Raw genomic sequence first — 19813 nt, 5'->3', positions numbered from 1 at the left:
ACGCGTCCCGACAAGTTCAGCTCAAAATACGACCTCTTAATGCGTACGTACGGAAACTAATGTTTTGATTACATTTTATTTCGGAGGAACATCACCGGAAACGAATCCTTCCAGTGAGTTTGGCGGGTGAAAAGGTAAACAAAGGGAGGAACCCTCGTTAACTGGGGTTTCGCGTGCAACTCGAGATGTCGCGCGCGCGAACTCGGCGCTTTTCACGCACGGCGACTAAGCCCAACAAGCCAGTGGGCACGTTACGTAAGCGCGCAGCAGCCACGGCAGGCATTTAAAACAGTGAGGCTGCGAGGCTCCGGCTGGAAACTTTCCCTTCTGCCCCCCATACAGCCCCCCGTGAGAAGCAGTGCGTCTCCAACCCGGACCCTGCGCAGTTTCGCGATCTAGACCATGTCCTCTTACGGCAACAGCGCGCGTGTCACCGAGGCAAGGAGGGTGGCTATTTTCGGGGGAACGCACGGGAACGAGATGTCCGGCGTGACGCTCGTGAACCTGTGGGTGAAGAACAGCGCCGAGATCCAGAGGAAACGGGTCGAGACCAAGCCGTTCATCACTAACCCGAAGGCCGTGGAGAAGTGCAGCAGATACGTGGACACCGACCTGAACCGAGCCTTCACCCCGGAGAACCTCAGGTAAACACGGCGCACCACTGCTGTCATGTAGTGCAGCGTCGCTGCTGCCGCCGCCGCTGCTGTTGTTGTCTGCTGTCATTGTCTGCTGTCATACATGTTGAATGGAAACTTTGTCCTGGCACGGATCCACAAAACAGGATCACGTTTGACAATTTAGATTTTACTGATTGGGGTTTGAGCTCAATTTGATTTATTAAAAAAAAAGACAGGTGCATACCTATACTGTATATTATGACACTATTTGAATGGTCTCGTGTACATTTCCGCTTTTGTGTTTTTGTTGCGGATGAACTGACTAAAATCAAAGCTCTAAATGTGAGATCACCGATGACCTCTACGACGGAAACGTGTTGATAAATGTAATGACGGCGCAATTATGCAATATTATTGGCATGATTGACTGTGTGTGTGTGTGTGTGTGTGTGTGTGTGTGTGTGTGTGTGCTCTGCCAGTCAAATATCCTCCCTCTTGCCAATAACAGCAGAGCAGCGTGTCCCCTCTCTCCCCGGGACTCGAGCTGACCGTCCGCCAGCAGGGGAAACGTGAGCGAAACGTGACCGAGCTGCAAATGAATTAGGAAGATTTTCTTTTTCGTGTGTTGCATTCGTCCCTCTTCGTGTGCGTGGTAGCGGAAGATGAAGTCTTGCAGAAAACGCTGGCTCATATAGTCGACCCGCATGAATACACACAGCAGCCTATTTACTAATGAGGTCGGATAACATCATCGAATCCCACTGCTCATAAATCACCAGGAATCCTGTAATAACAACAGCAAGATTATTGTGGTGGGTCTCTTGTTAGCCCTGTCACCATGATTGTTTTGGACTCTATCGTGGCCTTTTATTATGATTTACCACAATTTACCCTTGGGATATTTTCAAGTTCTCTGTTTCCTTTTTGAATTATTATTATTTTTTTAACTGAATATATGGTAAAAGGATCACACTGTATGGGTGGAGTCCCAGCACATTTAAAATGATCTTTACAAATCTTGTCGACGTTTAGTGTTGAAGGCAACATGTAAGAAGATTAACCACATGGAGGCTCTTTCTAAAAACAGCTCATCATGTCCTTTTTTTCTTCAACGTAAACACGCTGAATCCACTGCCTGCGTGTCCTGGTGCAGTTGTAATTCACACACTGTGCTCGTGTGCCAAAAGCCCTGGCAGTCCAGACAATGCCAGATGTTTGCTGAAAATGGCTGTCTAAAAAGAGCAGATGTGAGGGAGGCCAGACAATATGCGCAGCAGAGGTGCTGTTCTACTGTCGTTTGGAGAACGTCCTGGACCAGTGGTTATTCTGAAACGCTTTAAAAAAGAGCTAAGAGAGAGAGGGGAAAAAAAAAGAGGGGAAGCTCTCATTCTCTGCTCAGAGCGTGTAGAATGTCTGTCTGGAGGGGGGGGGGGGCAACTTTATCCAAGCTGACAAAACAAACCATTCAGGACTTCTTAAGAGCAGCGATGCAAGGATTGGAGAAAGTGGCTTAAATTTCTCACCAAAGGGGGCCTATCCCTGCCGAGTCCAGCTTATGTAAACTTAATGGCGGACATGATTTTCTGCATTAAAGATTAGGTGGAGTCGTGCTAATTATCATTTACAATTGTTGAAGTTTTGCTGTAATCCTCATGTGAAGAACAAACCATACGTTCGACACAGAAATCAAGAAATTCTTGTTTTGTTTTTTGCACTCTGCTCTCACAGTTACATGCATCAACTTGTTAATGAGAGATATTTTTTTCCCCACTATAAGACAGTCAGGTGAAAGTGTTCCAGGGCATGTAGGACAAGTAGACAGCCCTGTGTGAATCATTAACATGCATCACGGCTCATTGCCCATTCAGGAGAATTGTCTGATAAGCTGTGATAAGAATATCAGATGTGTTTGCATCTTTCTCGTGTGTGTGTGTGTGTGTGTGTGTGTGTGTGTGTGTGTGTGCGTGCGTGTGCGTGTGCGTGCGTGCGTGCGTGCCTGCACCCGCAGTGCCCCGGGAGGAGGTGACCTGCCCTATGAGGTGCAGCGAGCCCAGGAGATCAACAAGATATTCGGGCCCAAAGGAAGCCCGGAGGCCTACGACGTCGTCTTTGACCTCCACAACACCACGTCCAACATGGGCTGCACCCTGATCCTGGAGAGCTCCAAAGACCACTTTAATCTGCAGATGATGAACTACATCAAGGTGACGACTCTTGAGGAACACGTTTAGATTGATTTTTTCTTAAACTCTATGCCGAAAGACCCACCTCTGTGGTGTTTGAGGACCTCTCATTATGTGCAAGTCTTAATCGGTGGTTCAATTTAACTTCTGAATGGGCGAATGTGAAAGGTGGTCTGGTGTCCGCTCACTTCTACCTTCCACATCAAAGTGTGTGCTTAAAAGTCAATGGTCTACTCAAAGGTCTCTTCCGCAAAGGTCCAGTTAACCCGTGTAGATGATACGGTCCCCAGTTTTCCTTTTAACGTGTGAAACAAACTCATTTCAAGGATCAACCATTTGAAACACACCGGCCTGTTTTCTTCGGTCACTATCTGCCCTTATGAGCCTGAGAGGACGCTTCATTCTTTTGTTTCATGTACAAAAAGAAGAGGGCGGTCCATATATAATTTCAATCACTGTAAATCTACTTAACATTTGTTTAAGCATAATTAGAACACCAAACTTTTATTTGACGTTCATTTAGCCTGCTTAGCAGTTTTAGATCTCGCTCCTCAACACAAAAACAAAGACACAAGGGAGGAGAAGAGCAGCCAAAAGCAACACACTCTCTGTGACTGTCAGCAATAGGGGTTGTGAGAAATATATTTTTTTTAATTTTAAGAAACACAAATCAGAAAATGCTGATTCAGAGACCTCAGGTGAAAGAAATAAGAGCGAACAATCTGCTATAATTAGAAGTTCATGAGATCATAGTTTAACTTTTTATCCATCAATCTAATGATGATGTGAATTATGGAGACAATAATCACGAATCTGTTTGTGCTGTAAACTATTCTTCTTCTTTTACTTTACCAAGACAGACTTGGACTTGATTCGTGTTCATGTGTCATCTCCCGGTTCAGTTGTGCTTCAAACAGTTGGCTGACGTGTCGCTCCGTGTGACTGTGTGTGTGTGAAGGTGTTTGTGTGTTGTTTTGTTTCTATTATCTGCTGCTGAGATCTCGCTTTTGTTGGCTTTGTGTTGCAGAAAGCCATCGCTCCGGCCAGTTGTCTTGTTCTGCTGAATGAACATCCTCTTTTGAAATATTCCACTTCGCGCTCTGTCGCCAAGCATCCCGTCGGTGAGTCTCTCAATCAAGCCCCGGGGGCCGAATGGCTTCTGGGGACAACGAACAAGATACCCCCCCCCCCCAAAAAACCCCCCCCCAAAAACGTCCACTTTAACATTTGCGGGGAAAAAATGCCTTCTGAATTGTTTGATTGCAGGTCTGGAAGTGGGTCCTCAGCCTCAAGGGGTTCTGAGGAGCAACATCTTCGAAGCCATGAGGGTGATCCTGAAGCACGCGCTGGACTTCATCGAACTGTTTAACGAAGGTATTTCTCAGCTATGACACACCACACTTATGTAGTATTCAACAACGGGTCACGTCACAAGGCTTTAAAGGAAGCAGATGAGATTAAAAGCTTGCAGGGAAAGTGTCTCTCGAGAATTCTGACAAGGGGACGACTAATATGATTCATGTTTGTTATGCAATAGGAGAGTAAGTCAGCCTGTCCTGTTCCTCAGCATCGTCTTGACGAGGAACATTTTGTGAAAAAGCGCCCATGAGTGCCTTGTCTTACTCATCCAGATGCACCTAAACCCAGATCTCCTAAATGTATCTGCATCATGGCTCATCGCCCCTTCTCTTCCCCCGAGGATCAGAACAGTGTTTACAATGTTTAGGCGCAAAGGCAGGCCCCTTTTTTTCCTTTTCCTCTCCGTGCAGTCTGACGGTTTCCCCCGGCTCGACCGTTGAATGGCCTGCTTGTTGTTAGAGTCCGGCTGCCAACGGTGCGGTAATCTTGTGTTGCTGGGGGCCCGCTCTGGCCACGATGAATGCTCGTGGCACGCTGATAAATCGGTGTTCCTGCGCTCCGGAGCCGAGCGGCGTGAGGAAACGGCTCGTTTAGCCGTGAGAGAGTGAACTATGTTCTTACAGCTGAAAATGACTTCCGCTGAGACAACTGCTCGGTGTGCTGCCGCTTGCATATCAATGCAGATTAGTGGTTTACTTACTTACTGTCCGATCTCTGCCAAAAAACAAAAGCACACACTGCACATCCTGTTCAGTTCCGGAGAGTGAATAAGGCCACTTTGGCACCAGGTGGCACCTTCAACACACTTTAGCAGAGTGCTGTAGTGGACCAGAGATGGGGACTTGGACTCAAGTGATGCACACAGTGACTTGAGACTCGCGGGCATCTCTTGGCTTGAGGGACTACATGGATGTGGATTATAAACTGTCATTAGCTGGTGACCCAGTGTTCATCATGCAATGACAATTATACTGTTATTGAAAAATAAGTGATGGTTATTATTGCATGCCTGATAATGTTAGCAACATTTTCCCGTTACCCTGAGAAACTATGGTCTTGAATCTATTTTTAGGGGGGCAAAATACAATTATTAACTTTAAGTGAAAGTTTTTATTATGTTTTTGATTTCTTCATATTGCATTGCAATAGCCTGCTTAAAATGATCATATAGCAACAACTAATCAATGCTGATACTGCATAATAGATAAAGGAATGATGAACTCCTTACGACAGAATCCTAATTACAACCTCAAGCGACTTGGGACTTGGACTCTAGCTCAAAGACTTTCAACAAAACAAAAAGGACTTGTGAGCATTGATTTATATCTGAAATGAACTATACAGACACTTTAAAATCACATCAACCTCATAGATGATTTGATTATTGTTTTTGAATATTTATAGAATCTGAATCAGCGTCTTTCAGTCTGGTTATGTAGCAAGTTTCTTTCCACTGCTTTTGTTTTTGGCGTGTACAGTATTTTTTTTCACAACAGATGACAGTGCCCCCACAAAATAAAAAAAAAAGACATTTATTCAATTATTATTAAGTCAATCTTATTGTCTTCAATAGTTTCTGGAATACAGGATTTTGCAGGATGCTTACAATGTCGGGGGTGTTTTTGTCTGTGTGTTGTTCAGGCATGGAGTTCCCTCCCTGCACGGTGGAAGTTTTCCGCGTCTTAGAGAGGATTGACTACCCCAGAGATGCCAATGGAAACATCATTGCCATGGTGCACCCCAATCTGCAGGTAAAACCTAGGCTGCCTGTATATCCGACCTATTGAACCCGTGATTATGAGCTATTACGAAAGAGGAAATGAGACGTCTTTGGTCAATGTGAGAGTGTATTGTTTTAGATTGAGCAACACACTCAAGTTACTTTCCCCGTGGCGGCCGCTTGTTGTTTCAGGACTGTGACTGGGAGCCGCTGAACCCCGGTGACCCAATGTTCCAAACGTTTGACGGAAAGACCATCCGCTACCAAGGCACGGGCACCGTCTACCCCACTTTCATCAACGAGGCAGCCTATTATGAAAAACAGCAGGCGTTCGTGACCACCAGGCGAGAAGCCTTGGTGGCGAGCGCCATCAGAAAAGTATGAAAGCTGGTCGGCAAGGCTAACGGCGACCATGGACGCGTTGGTGGCCGCGACAAAGATCTGTGTGTAGATTTTGCACTTTGTTCCGTTAGCGAATGACAGACTTTCCCCTCATGTAATGACTAGACACCATATCTTTTACACACTGATTTCGTTTGCCAAACATTTACTATCAGAGAATCTATGAACTATGCAAAAAAGGTGTTTGGAGGATTTTCAAAGAGTCACAGTGAAAGTCTTTGATCTGCTGTGGTAAGTATTTATGATACTGTTGTATATAAATATATATATATATATATTTACATTAAATCAACTAAGTTTTTTGTATAATATTAAAGTTAAATTGGTGGCTTATGAATCATTAACCATCACTCTTTAAGTTTCCTACTACTGCTCAGGATCATAACCTGCAACGTTTGACCCAGAACTGTCGCTGTTTGTCCTCTTCTACATTTATATTTGTAACATCTTTGGGAGGGTGTTTGTGGCCTTTGATACTACCTTCCTGTAACTCCAGTGGTTGCATCTGTGGTGCTGTCCTATCGTTGCCTTAATAGAGATTTCAGACACACACAAAAAAAAGAATTGCACAACAAATTTGGAGTGGAACTTGTAGAATATACGTGTCGGATAACGAGATATTATTTTGATAAGAAATGGGGTATGTTCTCTTCCTCTAAACAAATGGAATGCAGTTTGAACCGTATTTTATAATGATATACCTGTGTCTATTTTGATATACTCGTACTGTGTGTTTGGTCTAAAGTGAAATATAGTACTTGGATCGTGGAAAGCATATGTCCTTTTTAATATGTTTTTGCGTCTTTGTCGTGTCAAAGTGCATCACTGTGGTCTTACAGTAATTTGTGTTTCAAATTCATTAATTTTTTTTTTGGTGAGCACCATTTACATGATTAGTAACGTTTGCTGTCCTTGAAGTCCTGTGGAAATGACCCAATCAATAAATGTAGTGCTATGCTACACTGTGCTATTTGTATTGTTTGTAGACAGCACCCGTCATACTGTGCTGACCCCACGTGTTTGTTCTGTCCTGTAGTGTTGCACCTACAGCCGCTAGAGGGCGTCACACACCCACTGATGGAAGCTTTTATCAGAGGAGCCAGTTGCCCACCGCATGTTAATATAGGCAGCACGCAGTCATTCAAGTTACCCTGAACTTCCCTTGTCCCAGAACTGAAGCAGAACTCAAAAATACTAAATGTGTAAATGTTGACAGCAGTTACATTCGTTGTGTTCCATATTTGTCCATACGGGCAAAACTTAAATTCATAAGACATTTGGAATCCTTGCGCAATGTATTTAAATACATATTAGTATTTGGAAATCCTGACCAAAGCTCATTCATAATTTTATCTTTTTTAGGGCAGCTCTGTCTCTTCTTTGGCACAGAACACACTTCTGATACCTATGATATCTTGTGTATACACAGTATATTCTACATAGCATGTTCAGTGTTTATAGAGGACACACAGATGTGTTTACAGACACTACTCATTCCTTTTTCAGAGTACACATTAAATGCTACAATATCAGCATGAGCGCAGATTTCGTTCACGGCTGTCATCCTGCATGCATGGCGTTCTTTGCTTGGTTGCGTCTCATTCGCACCAGTAGATTCAAATCGACAACACAATCAGACTTCTCAGGCGCACCCGCACATCTGAACTTGAATGGGAGCGAAGTAGGTTGAGAGGTGTGTCAAAGAAAAAAAAACAATTTAAGATGTGTTCAGTGTTTAGTTCTTTTGTGGGGGAAATGAGGGAATGAGACGTAAAGAATGCTGTTTGCCGAGTCCACTCTTTTGTGCACGGCCCTATCACCCCCCCCCCCCCCCATGTCATTATCTTTGCTGTCTGAGCCGAAGCATTCATTCTTATGCATTCCACAAGCTGACTGCAGCAACCAGGAAACAGTTCATGCATTTCCTGCTATGTCATGTCAGGCTTTGTGATTAGTATTTCAGTTTCGTGACCCCAGGCTGGTCGTAGCCTTTCCCCATCTATTCATGACGGTAACCCAATCAGGGCTCTCAGGCACTACAACTAGTGCTGATCAATGATTCCTCCATGGCTGCTGAAAGCTTTAAGGAGAATGATGTTTCAGTTCTGGGCAGGGATCCAAACGGGCACCAAGCGTCCACCTCTCTGTCCATATAGTGGTAACGCTCTGCTCTGCTGTATAGCATTACAACTCAGTTTTACTGGAAGCCTCTTGCTTGGCTGCTTACCAAGTTTTTTCATCCCACTGAGATGAAGGTGACTGTGTTGTATGGTTGCTCCTTTGCGTATAAAAAATCACTATGATCCAAAGTCGAATCCAAGGTTAGATAAAACAAATGTTTCCTTTGCTAAATTAAAAAATGTTAAATATAAAGTATTCGCCAGGTGTGCCACAAATCAAGTGGGTGGAAAAAGAATAGGCTGAGCAAGGATGACATTTCTCACCAACGATTATTCTGCAGTGATAAAATAGCATCAATCAAAACAAGCAAAAGCACGAGGACACGTGCCTGTATCTGATATGCATGCACACATGCGTGTAATAAAAGCACCGACGCGTGCATGTGGGTTTGCAGGTGGAGTGTTTTCACGGAGGCCGGGTAGCAAGTGTAGCATGATGAACACCACTCTTCTCTTCCTTCATGGCAAACCACCAGCTGGACGCAAAGAGACATGTCTTGTCACAGCACTGTCCTTTCACAGAACAGTCCTGTTTTGTGGTGAAGCAAGTTGGCAAATCACTGCTGATGTCTACAGGAAATGCCCGTCCACGTTGTCAAGACAATGAGTAAGATAATAGAAGAGACTAACTAACTAATGGACCTGTGTGAATCCAATACAGGAGGCTCCATAAGCCAAGTGTTACAGCTTCCCCCTGCTCCCTGGATTTCATGCTAGTCATGTCAATCAGCAATAACATCTGACTGTTTTATTTTATGCATGTGATCAGGTGTCTTTGTTCAGGACTTTTGACATTTCTTTGAATTCTGGCTATGACAAAATCAGGTAAAAACCAGCAGATCAGTGGAGATGCACACTGTCCATTACAGTAAGTCTGTTCTCCCGTTCACTTGTTCTTTTTGAAGAATTGCCCATTTGAGCCAATAAGTAGAGGACTTTGATATCAATCCACCATTATACCTGTCATGTATATGCATAGTATTTTTGTAAAAAAAATTAAAACATAAAAAAATTAAAAAAGCTACTTTCAAATTCGCACCACATGGTGTGAAAATGGTGTGAACGTTGGTTGTTGTCAGAGCGAACAGCCTCCACTTCACTAATACTTGTTGCATTCAAGTGCTGTCGGGATTCTTTCGGTACTGCTGCGCAGGACGGGGAATAATAGGCTGTATATAATGGTGGTAACCTACTCAAGTGCTACGAAGTTATCTGGAGATAGGCAGCGTAATCGTTTGATGATGAACAAGTCTGGTACAAACACTAGTCAAATAAATATTGTGTTTCGATACTTTATCCAATTAGCTCTGTGGTTGATTTTTAAATGTTGAAGTTACAGGAACAATGTGGGTTTTTTTCTCCAAAGAAAGCAAAACACATCTGCTTTAGATTCTGGTATTGATTGATCTGATTTTACTGACGTAAAACTCTATAGATAGTACACTTGTCCGAGCAGCACTTGAAGGCAGCACGTCTCGATCCAGGAAGTCTCGAAACTTTTTCAGCGTAGTGACAAACTTGTTATCCGCATCACTCAGCGTGCACAGTGCCTGCTGTTTGTACGTGTAGGAAGGTGAAGATGGTCAGAAAACGGTCGAGTTAATATCGACAGACAGGTTTTTTGTTTCTTAGAAGGTGCATGCATGCGACAGACAAGCCGCTGACTGTCGTTGAAGAAGAAGTTATTAGCTCCAACATTTCTCTCTTGACTGTTACGAGACTGCGCCTCGCGGGAAGCCCGAGTTGAACATTGATATGTGGGAACAGGAGGAATTTGCAAAGCACTGGAGGAATGAATTTCCCGACGGAAAAGTACCTCACATGGACTTGAACTCTGTGGAGGACATCGAGTCGGAGCTGGAGACGAGTAAGGCCAACCTGAAGAAGCTTCAGAAGGCGCTGGCGGAGGAGAAATTCAAGGTGATTTACCTGCAGACCACCATGGCTCGACAGAAGAGAAACGACCCGCAGAGGTTTGCGGGAAAAGACGAAAACTTTAACGCGGACACGTTTGGCGTTTGTAAGACGGGGGATTTTCGGAGACCGCAGCGGCGGGAGGATGAGGGCGACGGGCAGAGGACCAAGGTGTCCGACTCAGGGGGCGTGAAGCTCCACGCGCCAGGTAACACGGCGGGTGTCATGAGCTCTTTCGGGCGTGAACGAGGCAAGTTCAAGACGGGTAAGCCCGTTCCCATCCCGGTCCCGCCACGGAAACCCAGCTTTCAGAAAAAGGACCCGGCCCCAGCTCGCGTTTGTCTACCGAATGACAACGAGGCGGGCAGCGACCGGGAATACGAAGACGCGGAGCTCAATGAGAATTTCGTCAGGAGTAACTTATTGGCACCGAATACCGTCGGCAGGGACAACCAGAGGACGCCCAGCGGCTACCGGGACACCCGACGGCCCTTCCGCCACAGCAGGGACTTCGACTCCGGTGACGACGGCAGGCTGTCCCCGTCCTTCCCGCAGGTGCACCGCAGAGCCTCGCGTGGCTCCGGGTGCAGCACCCCCGATAGGAGGAGCGATGGGTACCTGAGCTCCGACCACGACGACTCCTCTTCTGCAGGTAATCATTTTAATGTCAATGTCACCGCTGGATTTATTACTGGTTACGCAACGAGAAAATACTATATATATATATATATATATATATATATATATATATATATAAAGACACAATATTAGTGCTATCAAGTCTTGGTTTCTTGAGGTTCCCGGTTGAGGATCTGGCTCAAGTGGAGCTAATTGAATTTTAGTGTGGCAGGAGGCCTGACAGGAGGCCTGACAGGAGGCGAGTTAACAAAAGAGATCTTAAGTGTATAAGGGCAAGCCATAAGGGAACTAAAGCATCTTCACAGATGGCAGTGTCACTTTAGACCAATGCCAATAGACAAAATACTTTATCAACCAATGCATTTGACTTTGATCATCTCACAGAGCACAGACTGACCAGCTGGACACTATTTTAGCACTATAGGTGTTATAGATATCAGACCTGACTAAAGGGAGCTAATGCCTATAACCACAAAGTCTGCTGCCTGCAACATACCATTGTCCAGGTAAACAGGGACAAATAATCAACCACTGTACTGATAAAGAAGTTCCTTTTTCAACCGATGCTCCAGCATCACCTTTTTTTTTTTGATCATGTAGATTAGTGGTTTGCCTCTGACTGGGCCTACGGGAGTCTGTCTATGTGCTTTTGGTACAATGTGTAAGCAGAGAATTATAGAATTCACATGCCGCTCTATTATTGTGCACGGTATTTGTCAGTGTGTGACGCAGTCTACATGAAGTAGTCTATCCAGGAGACCTTTGGGAATGGTCTGACCTTTTGGGGACAGATTTCTGGGCCACAAATGAAAGAGGTCTGCAGTGATGTTAGGTCGGCCCCATGGGAGCTGCAGTGCAGTTGGTACAGTGGAAAATAACGGTGTTGTTGACACCTGAGATTACACTGAAATCCTCAGATTAATCAAGAAACGAGAGATGGAAACAAACCACAAGATTGTCCTAACAGTAAGTTAATTTTTATAGATAATTAAAAACTAGTTATTGATAAGAGATACTCAAGAATCAATAATGTTATAACATGTTTTTGTCCTAGTACCCCTGTTTCCAGTCTCTTGTGCTAAGCTACGTTAGCTTTCATCGAACTCTGGGCTATCTCTATAAGGTGTCCGCTCATCGGCAACACTCAGCATCCATATGGAGCAAAGACCAAAGCATTGCCAATGATTTGTTAGTGTTTGTAGTTTTATAGGACCGTAGGGTCGATACCCCAGTGCTTATAATATGACTGCTAAGCCAGGAAGCAGGATTCACACAAACTTCCTCAAGACAGTGTGGCAACATTGATGGAGGTTGTCTGCATGTCATGAGTCAAGATTCAATGACTAACTTGAGCATGAGAATAGATAGCGGAAGACGAAACATTTTGTGACACATTCTTTGCCTCAGTCGGTTCGGCCCCTTTAATATTTTAGGATTATGGGTGGCTTATTACTAATTGTTAGCTAATTTGTTTCTGTTGAAGGCATTTAATGATAACTAAAGCAATTTGCTGCATATTAACTAGTCTGAATTATATGAAAGGATTTTAGGAAATGTCTGCTTTTAGTATTTGAATCAAGAAGCCCAAAATCTAGAAGTCTTATTAGCCGGGTGAGACCTTCAGGTCCAGTGCTTCCTCTCCGTGATGACTAGACACCAGAGCAATACTGAAGCTGAATCTCTGTCTCTATACAAAACTGATTGAGGAAGACTCTCTCTGTTTGATTAGATGTTAAAACGATGTTAATCAAAAGTGGGAAATCGTATACGTCATATTTGAGGGGCTGCCATGTAAAGTCGAAATGAGACATGAATGTGTGGGTAAACGTCTCTTAACGAAAGTCGTTGGACATGACTCAGTGTGAGAGCGTCTTATGTCTCAAGAGCTGGTCTCTCATCTCAAGTCCAAAATTGGAAAAAGCTAGTAAAGGGAACACCTGCGTCGTTTTCTAATCAAGACACACTGTTTGTTTTCCATTGTAGTGAAGGAGGATATAGGGGATATCTATTAGGGGAGATATTTTCCCATAAACCTTTTGGGTCGGTAAGGATAAACACTTACTGTAAATCTCTTAATCTATTCCATCTTTGTTCTCCAGCAGGATAATGATGTTTTGCTCTGATAAATTGGAAATAATCAGTGGAAAGCCTTTATTGTGGCTGTAAACAATGGAGGGCGTGTAGGTCTGTGGGAAGAACTAGAATCGTTTTCTTGGCATGTGAGCTCAAGCTTTTTAATAGAAGAAACAGCAGTTGTCTGGCTCCTGGTCGCATTATGGGATGCTTGTCCTCTCTTACTCCCACACAGCAGTGGGCTCATGCCAGGGGTCTTGCTCATTGCCGATACCCCATTGTGTAACGTGCGTTTGCCAGGAAAAGGTCATCCATCAGGTCATGTGTGTCTGAAGCCATAGGTCTGTCCTGAGTCACCTCTGATTCACGGCACAGTGTTGGTCTGAACCTGGAGCAAGCCATTGTTATTTGAAGACTGTTAACATGAGATTTGATTCATTTCCTGATGCTAAAATCTCCCTGAACGAGTCTAAAAATTGAAAACGGATTCCACTGGTGTTTGTTTTGGTCGTGCCGGCGTGCAGCAGACAGCTGTTAGGAGTGATGGTCAGATTCCAGTGTTCAGCTATCCTAACTATGTAAAGCATTTCTATGAAGGAATGTCTGCTTTTTTATTGAGTGCAAGCAAGCTGCAAGGTAGAACGAGGGAGTAAGTGTAATACGTTGTTTATTTTTAGCCGACAGCAACTTTGATCGGCACAGAGAGAATTGTGTTTTTATTTCTGCACTTCTCCCAGTAAAGTGTGACGACCCGCTGTTTAATCCGTGATGCAGGTTCAGCTGGCAAATTAGATGTGAAAGTTTACGTGCAGTTCATCAGGTCAGTTGATTGAGAGCTGTTTGTTCTTCAGTCACTTTGCCAACAGGATGGCCCAGCTGAGAGCACAGCTTCCTGTTTGTCTCACTTATAACACACTTCTCTCTCAGCTGGTAGCAGAGCAAGAACAAAAATACTCTTGGTGTGCACAAAGTTTCACAAAGTTTCACACAGTACACTCACATTAAACCTTTTTAAATGGGCTAAATTTGAAATTCAAAATATTTCTAAATGGCAAGCAACTACTTGCTATTTAAATCATAGGTGCGCTTTGAATTTAAAATTCAAAGTTCAAGTTTTTAAATATGGAATTCTGTACCGCTGACACGAAGGCCTGTTATTGTAATTATTAAAAAAAAAGTGTTAAGATGATCAACAAACAGTAGTAAGAGACACTAGTAAGAGATATTCTGTGGTAACAAGTATTTTGGTTCTGGACTGTGGACGTATCATTTGGGAATTAAAGTCTTTGGAGCGAGGGTCCTGCCAAAACATACAATTAGGGAACAACATGTTTAATGTCAGCACTGCAGCTCAGAGGCCATGTTTAAATAAAGTCCTGTTAGACCCAAAGTGTGAACGTGTTGTTTGCAAGGTGAGCTAATGATCAGATCCAACATGGCAGTGTCAACACTGGAAGGGAAAAAAGGATTGCAGTCATGATTTTCCAGTTGCTTCAAAATAACATCACCACATTCTTTTCACAGGAATTATCTCACAAGATTAGGTAATCACCCCCCTGAACTACGCTATTGTTGTTGATGTTGTCCTCCCGCTAATAGGTTTAGGTTTCTTGTCGTATTTTTTCTTGAGGCTCCTGAATGGTTGGTGTTGGTCTCTGGGCGCGCTGCTCAAAAAGGGGAAACTGGAGGAGAAACCTGTTCTTGTCACCAATTCCTGAACATGACACACATATTTCTCCTCTCCTCTGGGTTCCTTCTTGCCTCGATAAGCATGGCTTGTCTAGGCCCGTCCTGAATAGCATCCACGGGGGGGGGGGGGGGGGGGGGGGGGGTGTCTGTGGGCCTGTCATGTTGTGTGGTGTGAATGGCAGCTCAGACTATTTGATTGGTTTGTGTTTTTCCCCGGGCCTCATCGTGATTCCCGTGTACACACTTCTGGTTTAGCGGACAGTTTGACAGCTCAAGTTACTACAGCGTCTAACACTGCGGCAGACGGTCCTCTAATCATGTAGGCAAAATAAAAAAAGACACCAATCAGGGTAAGTCTCTCCCAAAACTCTGACTCATCTGAGATATTTCCCAGGCAACACTGCTGCAGAGCTCAGGTAGATATGTGGCTGCTCCTGTAGCACGTTAGCTTCTTGTTGACCTCTTACCATAGCTCATTATGGGAAATTATAACGTTTTAAATATTTTAGGCTTAGATGTAGGCTCTGTGAGATCCTGATAGACATTTTTTTACTAAATATGACATTTTACAGACTACATGATTAATTGATTGACTAATCAGAAACACAACTGCTCTTAGACTTGTTCATCTATTGAAAACAGGCTGCACTATGTGGACACATCATAGTGTAAACACTTCCAAAAGAGAAAAAAAACCTAGAACAAGTCAAATTTATACGTAACTATCAGTCGATTAATCGCTGAGTCGATCAACAGACAATTAATCTGCAACTATTTTGATACTTCTTGCTAAACATTCTCTTTTGCCATCCCTCCCAAATGTGAGGATTCTTTCTTATCGTAGATTGAGTAAATTCAGGTCTTGAACTGCTGGTTGGAAATAACAAGCAACCTTTAAATGTCACCTGGGGCTCTCTTATTCACTTTGTGTTGACAGTTCATAGACTTAAAGGTGCTACATTTGATATTCAGAGCAGCAAATAACTGTTTGTTATGTTAAGATACAGTGGAGTAATGGCCACCTGAGCAGAGAATGAATATATATATATAATATTATATGGTTGCTGTTACTGTTTAACAGCTACCCTATAGCCTCCTGTAGAGCAGTGATGGAATCAATGGGACAGTTCTCTGACACTCTAATATATTTTCAAAGCAAATGCAGTCAAATACTCCACGGCTTTAAATCCTCACAACTAAAGTACTATTTATGGTCCGACTTGTCCCCGTGTTACCTTGGTGATGAGTGTGCAGGCGGGGGGGCAGACAGGATGTCTCTGCGATGGATGGAGTAGGAGGTGTGGGTTTTGCAGCATCATTGCTTGTTTTCTAAGATGGATGCAGGAGTTGACCTTAGTTCTTTATCGTAGGTGAGAAATGCAGGAGCAGAACTTTAATATTGCCTGGTGCTCTCATATCTATATTTAAATCTAGCACACCACGTACAAAAGTCCAGCTCTAGACCTGTGTCTTGGTTTATTACATGTTACATATATACAGTATACACCTTTTGTCCCCGGGTTTCTCTAAATCACTTGTGACTTGTTGTGTGAAAGCAGTCGACAGTAATACACTTCACCTGGTGGCTTTAACAGTGTGGTTACTTCTCAGGTTTTTTTTTCATCATAGCAGGATTTCCCTCAGTACAGTCTCGGGTTCTAATATCACTCAGTGTAGATTCACCCCACATGAAACCCTGTGACGCGATGTCCACCTGCAGTCTGCTGACGTCAGCAGAGACTGGGATGAGCAATGAAAGCGGTTGAGGTGCCAGATTAGATGCAAGACGACGGTTATGATATCTTATAGATTCATGAGATAATGTAATTTAAAAAGTGACATATAGTGAGCGTTTAGTTTTAAACGTATGTGGTAGAACTCAGGAAATAAAAACAATTAATGATATTGTTTCCACAAAGTTGGTGGCTTCATAGTGGAGCTTTGTTAATGGTACCTGGTTTCCCAGCAGCTCTCGTTTTAAAGGGACATTGGCCCATTGCCCTTTTTGTGTGTGTGTGTGTGTGTGTGTGTGTGTGTGTGTGTGTGTGTGTGTGTGTGTGTGTGTGCGCGCGCGCGCACGCACTCATTCCTAGAACCAACAAAGGCGTGGACCTCCCAGGGGTTTGCGATTCAGGACGCTGGTTTTCACATTAAGAGGAGCAAGGAGAGGCCACAGAGGGGTATGGTCAACTGGACACAAAGCTGAACCCTCAAGCCACCAACTAAAGCCCCCTCGTCCCCCTTGCTGCTATTCTGATCTCCCTCAAGACAGGGCTGGTCTGGATCTCCCCTCTCTTGACCTGAGTCTCCCTCCCCATCCCATAAACAAGAGAACCAGACAAACAAACTGACAGGAGGCTTGGCGCTATTGTTTTACACCACGGGGGAATACAAGAAAAGTACAGGAAACGCAAACTCATTCTTGATGTGAGAGTCCCTCGCTTCAAATCAAGTTGACATGAGCAGTTGCACGATACAGGTGTGACAGAGAGCGGTGGGTTTCCTGTCAGTTAACTGATTCACACAGCGACCGCTGGTGTGCTCCACATACTAACTAATGCTAACTCCACATTAGCAATAAGGATATTATGAAAAGAATAACAACACAGCTTGTGCTCTTTTTTAAATGTTGACATTTAGACTTAAACTTCCTCTCAGTCTGAAATCAGAGAAAACACCAGACCACCTCTGATTGGCTGCCATGGAGACGTGTGTGTGTGTGTGTGTGTGTGTGTGTGTGTGTGTGTGTGTGTGTGTGTGTGTGTGTGTGTGTGTGTGTGTGTGTGTGTGTGTGTAATGGGCCCACAGTGCTCTGCATTCTTGTCAGACACACTGGCAGTGGGTGTGCATGGCCACATGTATCAGTTCATTACTCCCAAATGCAGCTACTCCCACTTTGACGGGGGGGTGTGAAGAATTTAAAGTTAAAAAGCAATGTTAATGTGTTTAATAATCACTCCTAGTGGTGGATATAATGTTATAACATGTTTGTTTGGAAAAGTGTTAAATCATAAAAGTATAATCATTCTATGTATCAAACTATAAAATACAGTTACTGAATGTTTTGAGGGAAAGAGAGAGACCTTTGAGACAGGCTTTTCAGATCCGAAAACAACTGTATGATAATGTGATGAGTTTGGTGAGCTGACTTCAGGAATGTGGGGTGTTAACAGTGGGGGAAGGAGACGTATTGATCAAACAGAGATGTAGATGAAGACAGCCCTAAGAAAACATGGGGGTCGGGTAAACGCAGTTTTATGAGGAGGAGGACAGGTCGGACCAGAGGACACTATTCAGACATTATGCGGATCACTTAGACCAATGGAGAGCATTGTCCGAGGACAGGAGGAGACAATCAGATTCCAGCCAATCACAAAGCTGATAATGAACTTTTGAAAGTAAACTACTGACTTTTGGGTATAAAAACATTGTTCGGAGAGATGTTGTTCAGTTCTTGGCGATCCTCTTTACTGTAAACTGGCGTTTGTAGGCCGGTAGGTGGGGAGAGTCTTTGAACTCGGTTTCGCGATTCCTTACTGTCGACAGTGTAATTCAGTTTGTAATTGTCTTTTAGCATTTGTGAATTATAAATACTTTTTCATTGTAAGCCGGATCCAGCTGATTTTTCTTAGCGTGACTTCGTTGCTCAAACAACAACGAAAGAGCGAGAGGTCCGCGGCCTCCTGCGAGCAGAGGTCTCACTCCATTACAGGGGGGGGGGGGGCATTATGCAATCGTTTAATCATGCAACCCCCCAAAAAATTCAAATTTTATTCCTACATGTACTAAGGAACTCCAAAATGTTCAATATTTAATAATTTCTTGATTTATTTCCCAAAGTGTTCTTTCATAGTATTGTTTACACAATTTGTTCATATGACTATTTATTTAATAATAATTATCTATTTTATTCTGAACACCGTTGGTCTTTAATCTAGGGCTTAAAGCCAGTTTGGGTACTTTTCAATACATTTTAAAATAATTTTGATTTTTATTTATTTTCAACATGTGAAGCACAACTTCACATGTGGCTCTGCGAGCTGGCAAGGTAAAATAAATTTTTTGGCGGCTATCTAAAATCCAAATGAAGATGCTGCACTGAACTGAAATCTAAATATTTTATGCATCAACCATGTACGAGTACGAGTCTGAAACATCCTCATTAACCAGGGGCGAGCGCTGTGTGATGAGTGCTAATGGGTGCGATCAGTAAACTTGTCATGGCTTGCTCCACACCAGAAAGAGGAGGAAATGATGTAAATGCTTATTGAGAAACATTTCTGCTGCCTGTATACACTATAACAGTTGTCATGTTTTCAATCAGAAGTGGTATTTTAGGTGGCTCGCTCGTTGCAGAAGGAAGTTGAGCGTCGGTCGGCCGGTGGTCACCATCTGCTGACTCAGACGTGATCTGGTCCCTGCTCAGCTGTCTCACATGGTTTCATGCGTATTAAGGAGACAGATGTTGACATTTAGTAGCCACAAGTTCTGGCTGCTTAGAGAGCGTCGTGTAACAAAAAGAGCCCAAATGTCAAACTGTGTAGGACGATGAGAGTGTATTAAATGTCCGTTAAACAAGTCTTGGTCTTGTTCTGTCCCCTGAATGTCTGGCCTGTGTTCTCCCTGCTGGTGTATGTGAAGTTGTCATGGTGACAGTGTTACTGTGTCAGATGGCAGCCATGGGAAATAACGTTTCCATCACCTCTATTAAAGATGTGGTCGCTTATGTATTTTAAAAACATTTTAGTGATATTTGTTATTCTTTTGACCCCCCAAAAAAAAAAGAAGCAAAAAATCTGGTGGCTGTCGCTGGGCTGAAATAAGCTTGTCCAATCAGTTCATTTGACCCGAATGTAATGATTGGACGAGCTACCTGCCTTGGCATTCTGCCTGTGCACTCATTGATCATTTTGAGGGTGGGGGGGTGGCTTTGAGAGGAAGGCCTGAAGGGACGGCCTGTCAGTGTTTCTCGCTAGATTTAGTGACTTTTTCCTTAACTTCATCTTCGACTTGACTTTTGGAAATAGTGCTGCTAGC

The 19813-nt window shown here is 43.6% G+C and overlaps 2 protein-coding genes across 2 annotated transcripts in view; both read left to right on the top strand.

The window, feature by feature from the left end:
* Positions 1-50: 50 nt before the first annotated feature.
* aspa (aspartoacylase) lies at positions 51-7241 on the top strand. The gene is made up of 6 exons (XM_068716428.1): positions 51-644; positions 2626-2821; positions 3828-3921; positions 4067-4174; positions 5801-5910; positions 6072-7241. Exons 1-6 carry the CDS (start codon positions 403-405, stop codon positions 6261-6263), a joined length of 942 nt encoding a protein of 313 aa, XP_068572529.1. The 5' UTR covers positions 51-402; the 3' UTR covers positions 6264-7241.
* Positions 7242-10006: 2765 nt separating this feature from the next.
* The window catches only part of abr (ABR activator of RhoGEF and GTPase), a 126195-nt gene continuing 116388 nt past the window's right edge, over positions 10007-19813 (top strand). The window contains exon 1 of the mRNA XM_068716424.1: positions 10007-11027. Within this exon, the coding sequence (XP_068572525.1) occupies positions 10217-11027 (811 nt within the window). The 5' untranslated portion in view covers positions 10007-10216. The remainder of the gene's footprint in view (positions 11028-19813) is intronic.

The sequence above is a fragment of the Cebidichthys violaceus genome, unplaced genomic scaffold, assembly GCF_023349555.1.
Source record: "Cebidichthys violaceus isolate CVI_PGR_0920_01 unplaced genomic scaffold, fCebVio1.0.p SCAF_20, whole genome shotgun sequence".
Lineage (NCBI taxonomy): Eukaryota > Metazoa > Chordata > Actinopteri > Perciformes > Stichaeidae > Cebidichthys > Cebidichthys violaceus.
This window is presented reverse-complemented; position numbering and strand designations above follow the sequence as displayed.

Bases quoted from the DNA above. Each gene is read 5' to 3' on its own strand.
- aspa (XM_068716428.1), top strand. From the start codon at position 403: ATGTCCTCTTACGGCAACAGCGCGCGTGTCACCGAGGCAAGGAGGGTG. The intron at 645-2,625 runs GTAAACACGGCG...CTGCACCCGCAG, and splicing joins TTCACCCCGGAGAACCTCAG to TGCCCCGGGAGGAGGTGACC. The intron at 4,175-5,800 runs GTATTTCTCAGC...TGTGTTGTTCAG, and splicing joins CATCGAACTGTTTAACGAAG to GCATGGAGTTCCCTCCCTGC.